The sequence below is a fragment of the Buceros rhinoceros genome, unplaced genomic scaffold (assembly GCF_000710305.1).
Source record: "Buceros rhinoceros silvestris isolate BGI_N320 unplaced genomic scaffold, ASM71030v1 scaffold44394, whole genome shotgun sequence".
NCBI classification, from domain to species: Eukaryota; Metazoa; Chordata; class Aves; order Bucerotiformes; family Bucerotidae; genus Buceros; species Buceros rhinoceros.
In genome coordinates this window covers 15,971-35,212 of record NW_010407338.1, presented here as the reverse complement: position 1 = coordinate 35,212, position 19,242 = coordinate 15,971, and the positions used below count along the sequence as shown (strand labels likewise).

The 19,242-nt window shown below is 39.1% G+C and overlaps 1 protein-coding gene across 1 annotated transcript; it reads left to right on the top strand.

Moving 5' to 3' along the window:
* Positions 1 to 267: 267 nt before the first annotated feature.
* Positions 268 to 19,242, top strand: FAM102B (family with sequence similarity 102, member B). The gene is made up of 11 exons (XM_010134425.1): positions 268 to 302; positions 8,980 to 9,100; positions 9,692 to 9,721; positions 10,211 to 10,327; positions 11,489 to 11,535; positions 15,208 to 15,314; positions 16,235 to 16,330; positions 16,867 to 17,053; positions 17,144 to 17,271; positions 17,666 to 17,735; positions 19,200 to 19,242. Exons 1-11 carry the CDS (start codon positions 268 to 270, stop codon positions 19,240 to 19,242), a joined length of 981 nt encoding a protein of 326 aa, XP_010132727.1.

Sequence of the window (19,242 nt, the reverse complement as noted above, 5' to 3'; positions counted from 1 at the left end):
GGGTGAGGGAAGGGGCACCGGCGATGGGAGCTCCTGGGGCACGTGTTGCCAGCGGGCAGGCTGGCTGTCCTCCCGTTCCGTCCGCGTTAGCAGCATCAGCGGCGACAGAACAGATGTGGGAGCGCTTGGACTCCTCGTCTGCCTGGCTGCTCGCTGCTTGAAGTCGTAACACTTCGAAATAAATACTGAGGCTGTCTTAAACACAGAGTAACACTGGCAGTGAGTCCGTGAGTGGATGCCCTCGAGAAACCTCTCGCTTGTGCCGTAATGCCGCGAGCTATAAAGCGTGATGATTGTATCGGGTAACCGGAGGGGAAGAGATTTCTTACCACCAAGTGTGAAGTCAGAGCTGTTCCCTGTGTACCTGAATTGTGCGACCTTAATATTTTACTCTGTTGGACATTGGCCGTGTTTCGTTCTGTGTGTATTTACATGGAGAGCGAACATCAACAGTTTAATGGAAAAGTCCCCTCTTATTTCCTGTGGTTATTTAGGTCATACTCGTTACTTAGTTCACGCTTAATTCTGCGGTGCAAGTGCAGCAGTAGACAGGTGTGGGGTTTTTTCTTCTTCTTTTGTGCCTCAGCAATAGAGCCCTCATGTGCTGCGCCGGTGGCTTCCTGATCTGCTGGTAGTGATGGGTAAACAAGAGTGCAAGCAGGTTAATTTTTTCCAGGTACCAGGCAGAGGCAGAACCTAGTCTGTAGGAAAGGTGTGCTGGGACTTCGGGTCTGGCTGGGGAGGAGGAGACTACCCTCCCATTACACTCGTTCATGCTGTATGGGTTATTATATTACTTTAATGTTATTACAAAAAGGATTTACTGAAAAAGGTCTCACAGAATTCTGGGAGCAGACAGAAACCAGTAACAAATCTATGAATATTCAGTTATCTTCTTATTAAAATACTGCTGCTACAAAGCTTGTTACGTTATCTGCTTTTTTTGATTCTGTAAATAGAATTAATCAAGGAGAACAAAGAGCATAAAAATAGAACTTTGGCCTAAACCCTCCTTATTTAACCATTCCATTATAACAGGATGTATAATTGAAGATTAATTTTTCTTCTGTATGGGTGGAGGGTCTTCAGCTCATCAGTGTTTTGTTCTCATTTCATGTCTCTTTTATTCGTCAGCATTTTTCTTGTGAGAGATTTCTTAATTAGTAACAGATGATGATAATTGTGATTTTTAGGCACTAATGTGCCATTACTGTCCTAGCACAGCCCTTACTGCCTTGAAGTAATTTTCACAGGCTGATACACATCTTCTGGACAGTATCTATTTCAAAGGAGTTGATTTCAGCTGAGCTGATGTTTTTGATATGTTACTGTGATCTTAGCCTTTTTTGCCTTGCCCGTTTATGGTGCTGAAGTTAAAAGCCAGGAAGTATTGGTGCATGTCTTTATGAATGAGAAAGGTATATTAGAGTAAAATATGCATGACAGAAGGTAGTACTTGCATGCAGGAAGTGTGACAGTGTAAAAAAAGAATAGTGTTGGAGCATTGCGTTGGAGTCCAAGAAGCTCCGGAGTTCTTCAGTCTTCTTTTTCTGTGGCTATGGCTTAAAAGTAAGAAGAGCAGTGAAACACATGCTGGTATATGAAAGTCCCTGTGAGCGTAACTGGTCCATTCCTGCAGGACTTAAAAGTGTTGAGGGGTGCTGGAAGGAAGGACAAGAATTCTTCTGCAGTGATCCTTCAGTGCCATTTTAGGGAGTGCCTTTGCTCTTGGCTTAAGAATTAACAGATGGATTTTCACTGGGGTGATTCAGCAAAGGTCTGAATAAATAAGGAAGAAATGATCATCAGAGTGGCAGCATTTCAAAACTTGTCAGCTGCAAACTTTTTTAATGGCCATCATCACCTAGTTGCATGCATTGATTGGTTTCGCTGTGAGCTGGCAGTCATATCCTTAAAGTAGTGATGGTTGTAGTGTTTGAAGAACTCCACTGTTTCAGTGTAAAGTAATACACAGACTCCTTTAAAATACTGTATAATACAGGGGGAAACTGGCTGTATCTTCTTAATAGCTTTTATTTTGGTAACTCACTGAGGTCTAGTAAGAGGGGAGAAGTTGCTGAGAAATAAGTTCTCAGGCTGGTACTGATACAAACCAATACCCTGCTGTCTCTTGCCTTAAAAAAAAGGCAGTCCTATCAACAGGCTGTAAACCAGTCTAATGTTACTAGCATTTTCTTTCTGAAGCTTGTTCACTGAGAAGGAAATATCATTAAAAACACCGGCTGCAAGCAGCGGAGTAAAGACCTATATGTAGTGAGTTGTCATGCAAACAGATTCAAGCAGTCGTCTCTTCAGCCCTGTGTGTACATCATCGTGCTGTGTGAATGATGAAAGCCCTGATCCCGCAAGCAATGCGGTACCTACATCATCCTCTGAACAGTGAAGTGGGACAAAAAGACAACAGACAAAAGTTCAAAGTACTAAAAAATACTTTTTTCACTTCTCAGCTCTTTACTGAGGAAGTGATATGTAAGGAATAGGTTATGAAGACATGGTCTGTGTTACTGGAGACGTGTCGGAGTCCAGCTGCTTCTCTGGCTGACACAGGTATGTGCCTGAAGTGTACAGCAATTCTGTGTCCAGATAAAAGCAGCTTGTCTAGCGCAGTGCGTAGTGATCTGGTGTGTGTATAAATAGCAATCATATTAATCGTTTACACATCACTGTGGTTGTTTATGGTTGTTTATAGTTTTTTAGAACTCCAATTCAAAAATGTCTACTTCCCTATGCATATTTGCAAATATTTATTGTAGGAAAAGAAAATTATACATCATAATGCTAAATGCTTAATTACCTGACAAAATACTCAACTTTTTAAAGTAATCTGGTGCTATCAAATACTATTTTGATCAAAGGACACTGAACAGCCAAGTAGTAGCAGTGTTCAAACTAGGAGGAATGTTTGAGTGCGCGCAGAAGAACAGGACCCTGGAAGTCTCGGAAGAATGAACAGGTTATGAGCTTTGACTCTGCAACGTGAAAACCTTAAAGGGAGTTGTGGGAGGAGGGAGGTTTTGGTTGTTTCAGTAAACTGCCAACCAGCCATACAGTAATTCCTGCCCTCCCCATTTTGAAATTGCTTTCTTGGATGACTTCTGGATGGTATGTTTAGATTTTCTTAACAGAGGGTGCATTTTCAGCAGATAGACTGTGGATGTATGCAAAGTTATGCTAACAAACCTCATTTTCATTTAGAAAAGTTTCTAGCTTACTCCTGGATTCCTGTGTGGAAAGGTGTCTTTCTGTCTTTCCCTGGGCCAGTGATAATAGATACCTCTCTCTGAAGCTGTATACATTAATCCAGGATACTCCTGCGGATTCCAGGGTACTGTGTATCTATACACTGCCTGGGCATAAAGTACAGTGTACATAAAGTCTACTGCACCATGAAAGGACAGAGGATTATTCCAGGGCAGAAATTATACCTATGAAAAATACTGTTTGAAGGTATAGACTTGACTAAATACTGAGCATATCTATTCAAGGCTAGTCTACTGCAGAGGTAAAGATATTGAAAGTACAGGCTGTCGGCAGCTGCCCTCGTTTTAATAGGCTGAAGAAATAATAGATGGGCCCCTAGAGCGGATAGCTGCTCCTAGGCTGGGTTGTTGCTCACCCAGCAGCGAAAGAACAGATGAGATATGAGGAAATCAAAGAAGTGCTGTGAGGCAAATTGGCTGTGGGACGAAAATGCTGTAGGCAGTTTTGTAGGTGTTCTTTTCAGATTCCCCAGTGTCCCCTTAGTGTTTCCTCAGCTGTGAGGAGATGAGGTTGAGCAGCTTCTAGTCCCTGTCCTCTGTAGAGAGTAAGAGATAAAGTTCTCTAAACAATTGTAACTTTTTAAAATGTGGTTTCTTAGTACATCTTCAGCCTTTCATTAATCGTTACAATAAAATGCATTTAGTCAACAGATTTACAGAATATACTTGAGAAAGGTGTGGATATTCTGGACAGGGCTGACGGGGAAGAAACTAATGCTTAAAACATTAATGGGAGAATTCATGTATAAAGGTGAAAGAGTAACGGTGTGGAAATAAGATGGATGAAGAAATCAAAACTCTGAAATAGATTGGAGAATAATAAATTAATCAAAAGAGTGAAGAAAATAAATAGATCTAAAGAGGGTCATCTCTGGGCTGCAGTAGGAGACAAGAAAATGTTTGTACAGACTGCATTTCGCATGGGGTATAACCGGTTATTAGAGACACGAAAGGGGTTCATTCTTGGGAGACTTCTGTTACTGTAAGTACTGGTAAGCCACAGCTCGCTTTGCAGGAGGAAGTTCCTGAAGAGAGCTGCATGACAGGCAGCTGTTAAAGAGGAGGGGACGGGGGTGGGCACGAAGCTTTTCTGTTTAATGTGCCTAGCTTGTGCAGGAGACTAGGCACTTTGGTTTAAAGGAGCTGGCCATGCTGGGTTTTGGTTTTTTTCCTCCTGACCCAGCACAGTACGTGGAACACATTATTTTGTTGTCATAAACTTGCCACTTGCAAGCACCATAGCACCTGATTGCCTTCATATTTTAAGGACTATTTCTGTTTATGGAGTAATTCCGAGTGGAGTGCTAGAGATCATGTAATCTAATTTCCTGCTCAAGACGTCTGATACAAAGATGGAATGGCACCTTAAAACTGAAAACAAATGCTCCCAATTTTTTTTCTTTGGTGACCAATGATTCTAAAATAATTGGACTAGAAAACTAATCCATTTAACCTCATCATTCCCATATGGCTAAATGTTATTGTTGCCTGTCTAGAATAATTCAGATAAAAACCTGAATAAACAATTTTCTAGTTAATAGAACATGGTATTTTGGTAAATGCCCACAAGGAGTTTTGGCTTCTTTATTTCTAAGCCTCTCCTGCTAAAGCTTTTCTGTTTGGCGAGAAGGGGTTTTTCCCATGACACTTAAGGTCCTTAAAACTGATCTATCTTTGTATTTGTAGCTATTTGCTGTAACAAGCCATTCTTCATATCCTTTGTCCATGTGGAAATACACAAACAATCTGCTGGTCATAAACACCTTCCAGAAAAAAGTGCCCATCACTTGTTAACAAATTAGGATGAGGAGTTGACTGGATTAGAATTTGTTTCTTTTGTATTGGTTTTCTTGTTGATTTTTCTCTCTTGTGTATCAGAAGAGAGGAAACAAGACTTTTATTCATCATTCTGAATGGCAAAATACATAAAATGCACACCGGAAAAGACTTGTCTACACCTGAGATCTTGCATTTGAAGTTGAGTCAGTGTGAAATTGTCCCTCTAAAGAAAAAACCTATTTGTTAAACTGATGGTAACTTAAACTGTACTTTGGAATCAGTTTATCTTGAAATGTCCGTTTCTTCAATTCTTTACTGACACGCTCGTTAAGTAATATCAAAGCACTACAGCCTACTATGGCTGAATGCATCTTAGTAACCAAGATATATTTTGATGCATAAAGCAACTGGGTTTGCTTTGCATGTGGCGAAGTGATTGTGAGGCTCATAGCTTTCCGTTATGAGTCAGGTTCCTTTCTGCAGCATGCCTCAGAGCATCGGCTCGCTTGCCAAGAAGTGATCTGGGTTCATTTCCATAGTAACCAATCAATAGAACTGTTTATTTGCTAAGGGCCTTGCACTTGAACTAAGAATCTTACAAAGTTAGATGTTACTCTTTAAAGTTAAATGTCACAATTATTTGACGTTTTATTCAGCACGAGGGGGATAACTTGCTGGTGTTGAAATCAATCCAAAATCCTTAAAGATTTTAAGGACGCATTTCCCAAGCAGCTGTAAGCATTTATCTGGTATTTACAAGCAAAAATGCACTTCACGTTCACTAGATCACCTTTTACTATACTGTCAGTGATGTCTGGAATGCTGTATAACTGCAGTGTAATGCTGTAGTTTGCTGCAGAGGTAGAAAGGTGTTCTGAGAAGCAGAAACACAACCTGAACCATAACACTGAGTTGTACAAATATTTTGGCATGTTATTTTGACCTTATGAGTTCACAGAAATGTTCTTCGTAGGAAAAGGCATTGTTATGTGAAAACTGGAAAGGTTACAGATGTAAAAACCCTACAAGAACTTACCAGAATGATGGGCAGAAGTGATTCTGTTAGTGGTAGTCTCAGCGGTATCCTGGGTGACAAGGGGAGGGTAGCAGGTGCGATGACAACTGTCCTATGATGCGCAGATGCTACAAGAAGGGATTTTCTGGCCTTTATGGATGACAAGGGAGCACTGTCAGTCTTGTAGCATTGTTTTATAGCCTTATAACGAACAGCAGAAACTCAACATCGCTTCTAGTTTCCGAAAGGACACTGGAGGCTGGATTGTTTTGCAGGTACCATTGGATGCACTGTCACGTGCAGCTGCAGGCTCCCTGCGCATTCGTGGCCATAGCTGATATGCCTTGACCTGAGAGTAGAGACAGAGCTTAAGTCAAAGGATTAAGAGTTCTTGCTTTTGGAAACTTAATAAATGTTTGAATAATTGCATGCATTTTAGTATTAATTAGTTATTTTTTGTAAGATTTAATTCCAGTAGCTCTTTAAAGTCCAGCAGAACAGACAGCTGGTTATAACAATCATTTGTTTAGATACAGAATTTTTAATTATTCTCTTAATGTAGAGGTTTTTAATCATAGTGGTGTTAAAGTGGAGATCTTTGTGCTGTGCTGAAACTACATATTAAATCCGATTCCAGGGTTCTTTCATGTCTATGTGTTTGAATCTTTAGGGAGGAATACTACCAGTGTGCCAAAATGTGATGTTTTCAGCGTCAGAAGGTCTTGACCAACCATGTCACTTCGTTAATCTGCATTCAAGTTCACCTCCCCGCTCAGTCTTTTTATTCTAACAAGCCCCTGAAAGTTAGGGCAACTACCACCAGGGTTCAGCAAGTGAGCAAGTCCGTTGTCTTTCAGTGTCAATGCAGGCCTGTTGCTTCTGGTGCTCACAGGAGGACGTGAGTATTGTTTCATCAGAGCTTCTAGCGTTCTCAGTCGGCCTTCACAGAACTGGTACAGAAGCATCAGAATACTACAGTGAGTTTAATGACTTAAGATAGTGACATAAATATCCCTTCTCTATCTGAACCAAAAATTTGTAGCTAGACAGCTCATGAAAAAGGTAGAACTGATTTTGATGTGGTGTTGGTTTTAAGAGAGAAGTTCTTAAAATTTATTTATTTTTTTAGGATAAGGTCAAAATGTTACTTAGGAAAAAAAGAACTTATAAAAAATTACAGAGATGTCCTTTCTAAGTTACTACCATGACTTGCAGAAAAAGAGCATTCTCAGGAGCTGTGTTATCTCTAAGCACAATGTTCAAAACGTGCAAACGCGCAGACCCCAGGCACCCAGCACTCGGGCGGCTGTGTTCTGCCTGACACAGCACATCTGTTTGACTATTTCCTTTACCTGAGAGTTGAGCAACTATCACAGAAGTGCTACAAGTTATTCTTAGGCCTTCTAAGTGTAACAAATGTTAGCAGTTATCAAATACCCTTTTTAGGCTGTATTTTACTTGATGACTTGGGCCAGTTTCCAGTAGAGTATGTACCTGTTACTAATTTTGCCTTGTTTTGAATTCACGTTCTGTATCGGATTGAAGTAACTCATATACGGGCAGTTTGGTAATTTTTTTTCCAAAGCCTAGGAAAGTTTGCCATTTAAAACATAACAGATAAAAGGTAGGTAGTTCCTGTTGTACGGAGCCTGTTCCTTTTAGGTCACGTGCCTGAACGTGACTCAGTGTTGTATCATCAGAATCCGCTGGTCTGTGTGGTCACTGAGCTGACTCATTTTAGCAAGCTAGGGTATTCCTGCCTCGGAAGCCACAGTGCCAGTGCGTGCTGTAGCTGGCAATCTCACCACGCAGCACATCGCAGCTTTTGCGAGAGCCTTGCCATTCATCATTTCTCCACAGGTGATGAACCCTGACTCCAGCTTATGTGGAACCATAGAATTCCACCTCTGTTAAAGACTAGAAAAGAACTTTTGATCACCGAGGCAGGCTTCTCAGAATCACAGTCCTTACGTCCCCTGTTATTGAGAAACTGGCCAACCTTGTCTTTAAATACAGGAATTACCTGAAGGTGGTTCTAGACACTTCCTTCGTAGTTTGAAACCTTGTAATTTTCAGTTTTAAATGGATGTTTGATTATGCCTTATTTTGGTCCTAAACACTTTAGAGACCAAATAACTTTGGAAATGTGTTTCCATTACTTAGTGTATTTTTTATTATATGTACAAGACTTCCCTAGTTGTCCTCCCTGTACCTGTTCATTTGAGTCTGTTCTTGCTCAACCAGAGTCACCCAAACAGAATAATGTGTTTGATTTGAGACTTACATAACATCAATACAGCTGAAAGCATCCTAAATTTTGCCTTTTTTCAGCCACATGCTATTGTCAGGTTGTAATCCTCCTGCAGTGAACAAATCCATTCAGGTACTAGTCGCCTTACTTTGCTCTCAAATGGCACATAGCTGAAATTCTAGTTTGCACCAGGTATACTACTTTGTATCTGGTTGTATATAATCTCCTTCATACTTTCCCAAACTTAATCTGTTTTTGCTTGTATGACGCTCCCTTTCTCTGTATTGAAAAACTACTTGTCAAAGACGGTACCTTGAACACGTTGCAAAGCTCGGCAGCTTGGAAGACAGGAGCTAATGTTCAGGAAGACTTCACTCTCCTCAGGCAAACTGGAGAAACCACAGTCTCATTCATTTGCGGAAGCACATGGCTGTTGAATGCAGGTCTCATATTGTGGTCAGTGTTTGAAACAGTTACTAGTCTTGCTGCACAAAGAGAAAAATGAAGGATTACTCAGGCCTGGATCAGATTCTGCACAAAGTGACCGCTCTACAGACACTGGAACCAGTGTGTGTTCTTGAGCTGTCCTATCGCGTTTTCTGGTCCTGACCGTATGTGTGGCTGATACTAAGCATAATGTTCTCTATTCACAGGGAGGTAGTACAGGCAAACTGTGTCCGCTGGAAGAAAAAGTTCTTATTTATATGTAAGATCAGTGCCAGCGCCACAACAGGGATTCTGGATCCCTGCATTTGCAGGGTGTCTGTACGGAAGGTAAGTAGCTCTTTTTCTGTCCCCTCCTCTGTCCCTGCTTGCTCTTCACTTGGTTTGTTTCAACTTCATAAAGCAAACTTTAGCTGCGACCATATAAGGTATTATTTTAGTCAAAATTTTGTAGTAATCTTATTAATTACCTTAGTTTGACTAATTCATGGGGTTTTATGTTCTTATTGAAAAGGACACTTATTCCAGAAGGATGGCAAAGGAATCGCTCATCAGTCTCAGCCTTGAAAGATACTTCTAGCAAGTAGCAGTAAATTTAGAAGCTTCAAACCATGAAGTTTTAGAAGTTTTCAAACCAGAATTTTGTATGCAGCACTTCCTGATTTTGGGGCTAGGCTTTGCAAGAGCCAGACACTGTTTGGTATCAGGCACTCACTCATCTTTTGGGGCAGGAGAAGGGAGACTTTTGCTGCCCTGCACTGAGGATGTTATTAATACTAAATTGTAAACGACCACAGTACAGCTTAGAAAATGTGTGTTGAGCTATTTTAAAATAAAGATTAGTATTTGCTTTTCTAAAAACAAACAAACAAAAACCTACCCAGTACCTTTAATAGCTTAATGGAATGTCTTTTTTTCTAGGAGTTAAAAGGAGGGAAGTCATATGCAAAGGTAAATAGAGATGGCTATGAATTAGCTTTTCTTTCTTGTCATTTATGCCCTCTTAAAGCAGTTCCAGAAGAGTACTCCAATACCCGTGTTCTCATTATGTGCATTATAGTGATGCGGTGGTGTTGGAACTCTATCAGTGCGTTTAATAAATATAGAATAACATTATACCACCAGAATGTTTTTTGTCTTTCAATTTAATATGTTGAAAGAGTTGCAAAAGTAAACCCTTCTGCATGCATTTACTTTTAAAAACAAAATCTCCTTGTTCTTTTTTCTCTTGCGACTTTAATTTTTAACTGAAAATAGAGCTATGCAGAATTTGACATTAAAAGTTCATTTTCTGCTTTTTGCCTTGGGCCACTCCCTTTAATGGGCATTCTCTTCCATTGGAGAGAAACTGCTGTTGGGACGCAGTTAATACCACGTATATAGCAAGTACCTTCATTTAGTAATATGCTTACTACTAACTTGAGAATTTTCTTTTAACAGCTGGGATTTGCAGACCTAAATCTATCAGAGTTTGCTGGATCGGGAAATACCACTCGTCGCTGTTTACTGGAAGGTTATGATACCAAAAATACAAGACAGGATAATTCCATTCTCAAAGTAATTTGTTTCCTTTATCGTGCATAAACTAATAAAGCAGAGAACAAGTGGTATTAAGCACTTTGAACCTCTTTCTAGAAGGAAGACTATTTAAAGTAAAACCATCAGCATTGTTTAGAGCCAGTCATTAAAATCCATGCAGTCAAAAATAGAATTTGTCCTACTCTTTGAAATGGAGCTGGATAGCTGTAAAAGAAAAGCTTTCCGAAAGTATTCCTATCGTAATAGGAACTGAAAAATGGAATAGGGAAGCATGATGAGAAAGTAAATACGCTCGTATAAATGTAGCAATTGTATCTTTAAGACTGGGCAACTTTTCTAAGAGAAAATATCTTAAAGGACTTATTTATGTATAAGCCTGCTTCCACACCTCCATGACGCCTGGAACTTTCCCTCTTCTGTTTGATAGTAATCAACGGAACAACTGGTGAGCACTGCTGGAAGAAACCCACCCTGCTGTTCTCTCCCAGTAGTCCAGGGAGTTTAGGAAAGTGAAAAAGCTGCATTAACCTGAAAATAATTACATACCAAATATTATGAGTAAATTTTTTCCTACCAAGACCCTAGGATTGATTTCTTAAACTCCTGAGTATTGCATTTAAGCATGAACTTTCTGATTTCTTTAAGATGGTCAGACTTTTACCAGAAGACTTTTAATTGATGGCTTTGACCCAGCTAACACCTTTCTCAATGCATTGTTGTCCTATGGCATTATTTACCTTTCAGGGTCGTACTTCAGCTCTGATGTTAGCACAACCAGTTCTTGGATACTAGCAGTTTGCAAAACGCTCTCAGAAAAGAGCACACTTCAGCACCCATGGTTTTAACGATACTCTGTTTGCTCTGTCTATTTTTGCTCTGTTTTCCTGTCTATTTTTCCCTTGAAGACATCTTAACATTAGTGATTCTAATATTCCTCTTCATCTATATCTTTTGCAGAATCTCGCACATGCAACTGTTACTTTACATGCTATTTTGTATTATTTGCATGTGTACTAAAAATTTTGGGTTTTGCATAATTGTGTTTCTCTGTGTATGTGATTACACCATTTTGTTTTACTGAAACGTAAGGTCTGTGGCAAGTATAACGTAGTGACCTTGTATCACAGACCAATTCCCGATTTTTTTTCTTACAGTGGGTTTTGTTTTCTTAATGCCTAGGTTTTGATCAACATGCAGCTAATGTCTGGAGACCCATGCTTTAAAATGTAAGTTTATTAAAAAATTGGTGTGAAATAGTGTTTTGGTCACACAGTCCATGGCCGGAATTACACTTCTAATTTGCGTTTATAAATCTCTCCAATCTGGCAACAATATTAAAAAAAAGCAGAAACAAATGGGATGGTAGCTGAATAATGGCTAATGTGGTAAAAATACCAGCAGAAGTATCATAGTTCTCCTTGCTGTTAAGTACTTAGGGTATTTTCAAGCAAAGAATACTAGCCTGTTATCTGTTTTTTAAAAAAAAAGGCAAAGAAACACTTAAGGGGAACTGTTCCTACGGCAAGCTTATATAAATATACCTTGTATGGGGTGGTCTGGCCAATACTTGTGTTTGAAAAATGTGCTGTTACACCTTTTATTCACAAGTCTCAGATGATTTTAAAAATTAAAAAAACAAATGCAGTATGACTTAGTACAAGAAAAAGCACTTAAGATAGTTAGTTAGCAACGACATTATGCAGCTTAGTGAAAGATGCAAGCGGTACCATCTGAGGGGTGAGGTAGCTAGAAAAATACACTGCTATAGATTTGGGATTCTTTGGCCTCATCGTCCTTAATCTGTGGTTAGGGAAATGTAATAGTTTTGCTAGAGCATGTCAGCTTCCATAACTAACCATGCTAGGGGAAAAAACGGGTCATGAGTAAGATGAAATTTTTGCCTTCTTTCTAGACTAATAAGCCATTTGCTTATGAGGCACCTAAGCTTAGCGGATAACTAAACTGAAACGCTGCAACTGGCAATCTTCCTGTTTCCAGAGAACATGACTTAGTTATCCTGATCAGTGGGAAGTGGAGAGCTCTCACGTGTCATCTTATAGAATAAAGTGTGTTTTATAGTAACCCAAAGCCATTAGAGATATGCTTAGAGACATGGATAGAATCTGCTTCTGAGAATGCCACGTGCAAAATTCCTCGATGCTTGCCAGGATTCTAAATGCCACTGAGTTTCTGTAATTCAGAATGCTGGTAGACTGCGTTGTTCTAAGTGTGTGTGCTTTTCAGTTTCACGTCAGTTCTAATTCCCTATGACAGTAGATAACAATTTTGTCTAGATCAGGTTTAAACCAACTTGGTTGTGTTTGTCACAAGATGTTTGGGGGAGGGGTTGATGAAATAATTCCTTCAAAATAAAGTTGATTCCCTAAGTTCTAGTTTAACTCAAATTTTTCTTCTTTTTATCAACCACATTGTTATACTGAAACTAGTAAGAGATGGAATCAAAACGAGAAAACGTGTGTTTAAGCTGTGGAACAACTTGCCGTTACATGTTGTAATAGAAGCTCAAGAAAGAATTAAGACAAATTCTTGAGTGAAAAATTATGGAGGACTGTTAAGTATAAAACATCGTATGAGGCTCAAGAAATACCTGACTTACAGATGAGGACGTGCTGGAAGAATATTCAGGAGATACATTACTATGTGTGCCACATTCTCTCAGCATCTGTTGTTTGCTGCTGACAAACAGGATGCAAGGCTAGACAGATCTTTGGTCTGAGACAACATGTTTGTTCTCATGTTAGCCCTTTGAAAAACAATCTAGGGCAGAGTTCCAAGTATTACATACAACTTAAACAAAAAAAAGAGCTTAAGGAAAAAAATCTGGAAAAAATTGTTAGCTTCACCCTTATGTCAACCTCAACTCCCTGAGTATGTTCTCAGCTTTCATTTGTACTTTCAGACCTTCTGTTGGATGGAAGGCATCTTCTGTTGTAAAGACATGGTGCTTTCTGCTACACAAACACTTTTACTCCAGTATGGACTAGTATTTTTATTCAAAATACTCTCATAAACTGAAATTAAACTCATCTTTTATCAGATTAATGTAGGCAATTAATATCCTTCTGAATAATTACAGGCTTAATCTGTAGCAGTAAACATATTCTGAAGTCTCCTTTAAGTGAAAAAGATTGTATTTAAAATGAAATGAGGCTGCAGCTCCAAGAAAAGCGGCACTGATCTGCTAACGCAGTCTGAGGTACAAATGGGAAGTAACTCATGATTTGTAGGTTCTGGAGTAACCAAGGCAATTGAGAACTGTTTTCTGCAGCAACTAGAGACTGTGCATTATTGCGGTGGCTGTATCCTTACCACGGTTTCCAGAGAAATCTGAGAACTGCAGCAGTCTAGCTCAGATAATTCACCGAAGGAACTTCTCGGTGTCCCCTTGTACCACTGAAGGCCTGTTCTCCTCTCCTAACCTTCAATAAGAACATCATAACGCTGTAAAATCTGATCTTGTGCTTACTGAATAAATAGGGTGTTACCTGAATTTGTTTGACTGGGCAAAGCTATTCTGTAACCCTAGTTATTGAGCACCTCTTGATTTACTTCTGATCGCACCTGTAACAAGTACATCACTGGTACAGATAAATTTCTCAAAGGCAACTAACTGATCATTAGTCTTGTATACTAATAACACAATGTATTTCTGTTCTTTACTGACGGGTACTGAAGCAGTTTAAGTTAGTGCCTGAATAGTACTGCCTAGGAAAAATACCTCTAACTGAAATTATTCAGACTTGGCATTTTATTTCAAACTGATGAGAGAACCATTTCCTGGAACGTAAACTTTCAACACAAACAGAACAAAAAATTATCTAATCCAGATGTCCTTTGTAGAAGGAAAAATAATTCCACAATCTGCAGTCAGCTACGTATTTTATGAAGAAGCCTGGACAGCCTGATGTTGGATCTGGGGTGACATCCTGAAAGCGTTCCATGCTTGCTTTCAGAAGTATGTTAGGCAATTAAGTTTCATAAGCATTATATTTCTGTAAGTGCTTTTTCTCTTTCTTTACTTTCAAATGTAATGTAAAGGGGATGTTACTCTACATGAAGACAGTGACTAATTTACTGAGTATGTCAAATCTAAAAATGTCAACAAATAGCAATTTGTATGCAGACCAACAGTCTGTTCCCAGGGTCACAAATAACAAAGCATTAAAAAAACTCTAGGTAACATCTTGAAATGTATTTTAGTTGGATTTGTTTGCAAGAAAAGATTACTTTTGTCATTTTATAATTAGTTTCTTTTGCGCTAGCAAAACACGAACTTAGATTTATTTAAATAAAATATCCCTTTAGGTCTTGATATAATCTGAAATTAGCATTTAAGTTTTATTAAAAGCTTTTTTAATGTTGAACCAAATTTAAATTATGTCGTACGTGAAACAAAGCCAGGAGTACATCACTGCACAAGCCTGTCATGCAGGTTTGTTTTTTTTTAACTTAATGTCTTGTCCTGTACTCCCCATGAAGTACTGCATCATACGTATTCTTAGCATGTAAATTTTCCTGGGATTCATACACTTAAAAAAAAAAAAGGTAGAATAAGAACTTCGGAATAAGCACACATCACTCTACCAATCACCAAAAGCAGGAAAAGCCTTTCCAAGGATCCCCAGAAGCCTGAAGGGGTGAGGGCTGAGCAGATGGATTCCGTAAAATGTCCTTAAGCAAAATAGCAAAAGCTTCTTTTTATTTATTCTTTTTAACAGAGGGCTAGACAGCATGCTTAGAGAAAATAAGTTACAAGCCTGGTATGAATTATGCCAAGTTGAAGCCCAGTATGAGTTATGCCAGTTACTTGAAAAGAAAAATCTGTGCTGCTCAGTTTGGAGGGGTTACAGCAAACCTTAACCACCTTTTTCTTACAGGCCTCCTTCCACAGCAATGTCTATAGCAATAGCTGGAGAATCAGAATCTTTGCACGAAGACAGGAAAGGCGGAGAAAACTTAAAAGTAGTCCATCTGGGCATAGCAGGTATAAAATAATGCTCTTACTTTCTCAATTCTTTTATAACTGACTTCACAGCTTGAAGGAGGAGTACAAAATACTTCAGATCTTAAAGGGATGCTGACAGTTGGCCCACAAGGGACCTTCTTTGGTTATTTGTTGACACACTTAGATGGTATCAGTGGAATCTCTCCTTTTTACTTGTGTAATGGTTTATTTAATGGAAAGAAGGAACGAATTGGAATGGTAGCTTGCCGCCTTTTTAACATTTAAGATCTTTCATTTTTTTGTGTGAGAGATTTGTTGATTTGCTTTGGATTTGTATTTTGGCCCTTGATTTTCAACTTATGAACCATAGGGATGATGATAAATTTTGAGTGGTAAAAATTTTAAGTATTGTTTAAAATCAAAGTAGTTACTCTGAAGTTTATTAGAAAAAAATCCTATTAAAACATTTTATTACAGGTTGAAATTTGTGGGTGGTTTGGAGGGCTTTGGGGTTTTGGGGGGAGTTTTCTGTTGTTTTTTACAAGCTTCAGGCTCTTACATTCCTTATTAGTTTATACCCTAAACACAGCTAAAATTGTCTTAACTACAGTGACTTTTTCAGCCAGAAAACATCTAGTACACAATTCTACTGTGGCACTATGGAAAGCATGGTCATGTCTTTAATGTTGACAGTATACACAAACCTTGGGCTACATTTCATACAGATCTTTCTAACTCCATGGAACGCCCTTGTTTTGCTTGGACAGAAACTTTTTTAAGGAGTGCGTTTTCATTAATGTACATGGTGTTTTTGCAGCATTTGAATCGTTAAAGGGCTTGTCAAAACCCCCTGTCAAATTCCTAATCCCTCAGGGAAACCTGACGTTCCAGTCTAATCAAGATTACAGGCAAAGTAATAACAAAGCTGGCTTTAGTAACGTGTTCTGCACGTGTTGCAGATATCTCGTCAAAGAGTGCCTCAGTTCCAGATGAACTTGGTGCATGTGGACATTCCAGAACATCAAGCTATGCAAGTCAGCAGTCAAAACTGTCAGGTAGCTGTTAACAATTTTAAAATTAATTGCTGGGGTTTACTTACTTTCACAGTTGTAGACTGTAGAACATAAGTATATTTTACATGTTTTTAAAAATGGTTTTAGTTGAAAGCTTATTCGTGGGAGCTTCAGGTGTGGGGAGGGTAACATACTTTTTCCTCTTAAAAGGACAATGAATTTTCTGTTCAGATGCGAGACAGCTTCTTCCCTTAGCTCTCTCTAATTAACATACCTGAATGAGATTATTACCTCTTGGATAAGTAAAAATGAGTAATGTTCAAGTGAAGGGGCAGTGATGACACCAAGTCTTATTTGTTAGGAAGCAAGAGTTACTTAGAAAAAGAAAACAGCATGCGCTAGAATCTAAAACCCAAAGCAAATTGCCTAGTTGGGGTATGCATGTACATTCATAAGGCTTCTGAAGCCTCTCTGTAAGAAGACAAAACACAGATTCTGCTTCCAGGATGGTAAAATAGAAGTCATGACACCGGCCGTCAAAAGCATGGTAACCTAGCTCTCCTGCACCTTCCCCACAGGGTACAGCACATGTCACTCTAGGTCATCCAGTCTGACTGACCTCTGCCACAGGAGAAACACCTCGGTGGGTAGTACCTCAACAGGAATTGGAAGTATTCTAGAGCCATGTGAAGAGACTGAGCCAAAAGCAACTGAAGCTAGTACTGACACATCTGTTAAAGATGCACCACCAGAAAAACCCTGCAGGTACACGTAACTTGAAAGACTTATCTAGCAAAAGGAAAACATAATTTACTATATCGGTTCTAAGAGCTCTAAATATATTTATTTTTGCAGGCATCCTGTAAAGCAAGACTCTGTGGAGTCACAGCTGAAGAGGGTCGATGCTACCAGAGTTGATGCTGATGATATAGTTGAAAAAATACTTCAGAGTCAAGACTTCAGTTTAGACTCAAGTGCAGAAGGTATGGAAATGAACAGGAAGCTTAGGAAAACTGATGCACAACACGGGCCTTAGGAAAACCCTCTCTCTTCATAGTCCGTGTTCCTTGTAATCGTAAGGACAGTGCATATGGATTACTACATTTTCTGCTTCATCCTGTGTCCCAAAAATTGAAAAGACCCTTGCGTGACTCAGGTAGCTTTCCCAGAGAATTAACTCTAAGCCTGAAAAGAGCAGAGGTGAATCTACAACAAAGGTAGTTCCTCCAACCTACACCATGTGAATGTGGTTCTTCATTGCGTAAAACATTTGCATCTGAAAGTATCAGTTACAAAACTGGTAGGTTTAAAATTCCTTACTTTTAGTTAGGGCAGCATTAAAGGAAGCTAACATATGTTAATTCCCTTGCCTTTTAGAAGAAGGTTTAAGATTATTTGTTGGCCCTGGTGGAAGCACTTCTTTTGGAAGCCATCATCTACCTAACAGGTATGTAGCCTGAAAAACTAACCCCTAGGTAATACTAAACAAAAATGCATTTTATACAGCAATTATTCTGTATATACATTCTTGATATTTGTATCTTTATATTCTGCATCATTTGAAAGCACCGAAAAGATCTAGATTGTCGGGCTTTGAAACAAAACACAGAGGTTAGTTCCAAATTAGAACTAAGCCCTAAGAATTACAGCTTTCGGAGGTCCCGAAGAGTCTCAGTTCCAGTGTTTTTGGCTATGAGCAATGTTTCAGTATGGACAGAGGAAACAGGCACCACTTTGAAATCTTACCTCTATAGACTTACTATGTTACTCTCTGGAGCTAGAAGAAAGTCTTAAGTGTTTTACACATCCAGTATCATCTTCCTGGTAACAGGCGCATGAAACTCCTGTTTCCGTATGCTACCCTACTCCTGTTTCATGGCTTGTCCATGCTTCAACTATTAGTACCCCTAAACTCTCTGATAATCTGCTTCAGATTATCTTCTTGTAGTTGTTTTAGAACCAGAGATACGTTTTTCTTCTCTAAACCCTCTTCAAATACTGATATATGACTTGACCTGAATGTATTAGTGCTCTCCGATCAGAAAACATTAGAACCAGGTAAGAATATGCTCTAGCACCATGATTCTGCAGTCCAGTGTAACTCTTTTTAAGATTTTTCATCTCAAGGAATTAGCTCAGCATCAGTATTTCAGCAAGTACTTGTGGAATTAGGTAGTAATAAAGTTAAAAAATGAATGCATTTTACAGAAGCAAGCAATACTGATGGTTAAAAGATAATTAATTAGCTGATTTGCAAACTGGGCCACTAATTTCTATTTCGGATACTGCGTATGGTTACAGAGCACACCACAGTAGTATATAGCGATCTGCCCCAAGTCAGTTGCCAGCACGGGCCAGGCAGAATATTATCGTTAGCCAGTGCTTGCCCTGTGAATTTCTAGCTTAGTACTGCAGTTTGCCATGTAAAACAACTACCTATGCTCTGTCACGTGGAGGGGGAGACAGTTTCGTTTAAAATTCAGCACGAACAAAGGACTGCAAGAGGTTTTTCTTGTATCTTAACTTTAGAAGACCATGACTTAGTGGTTTTTTAGATACATTCATCTGTTTATGTATAAATGCTTATAAAAAGTATTAGCATAGCTGGGGTGGATGGTGTACCCCAAAGGTAATGTTTAAGGACCTATCAAGAAATGCAACAGTAACTTCTTTTTCCGTAACAGTATTTATCATTCTGCATTTTGACTGTGGTCAAAAAGCACTTTACTGCACTGGACTGCCGGTTGCTCAGCGGCATGGTTTTCTGCCCTTCACGGTTAGCTATTGTGCTACTAGCTGTTTGGTTGCGGGCGGGGGGGTGTTAAACACTAAACATGTTGATCTCTGATACTTGCTGTCTAGCTTCCATTTAAATTAGAATCGCAGTAACTTCTTTCAACCATTCTTTCAGGGTAGGATCTGGAGCGTATGAACAGGTGGTGATAAAACGCTAG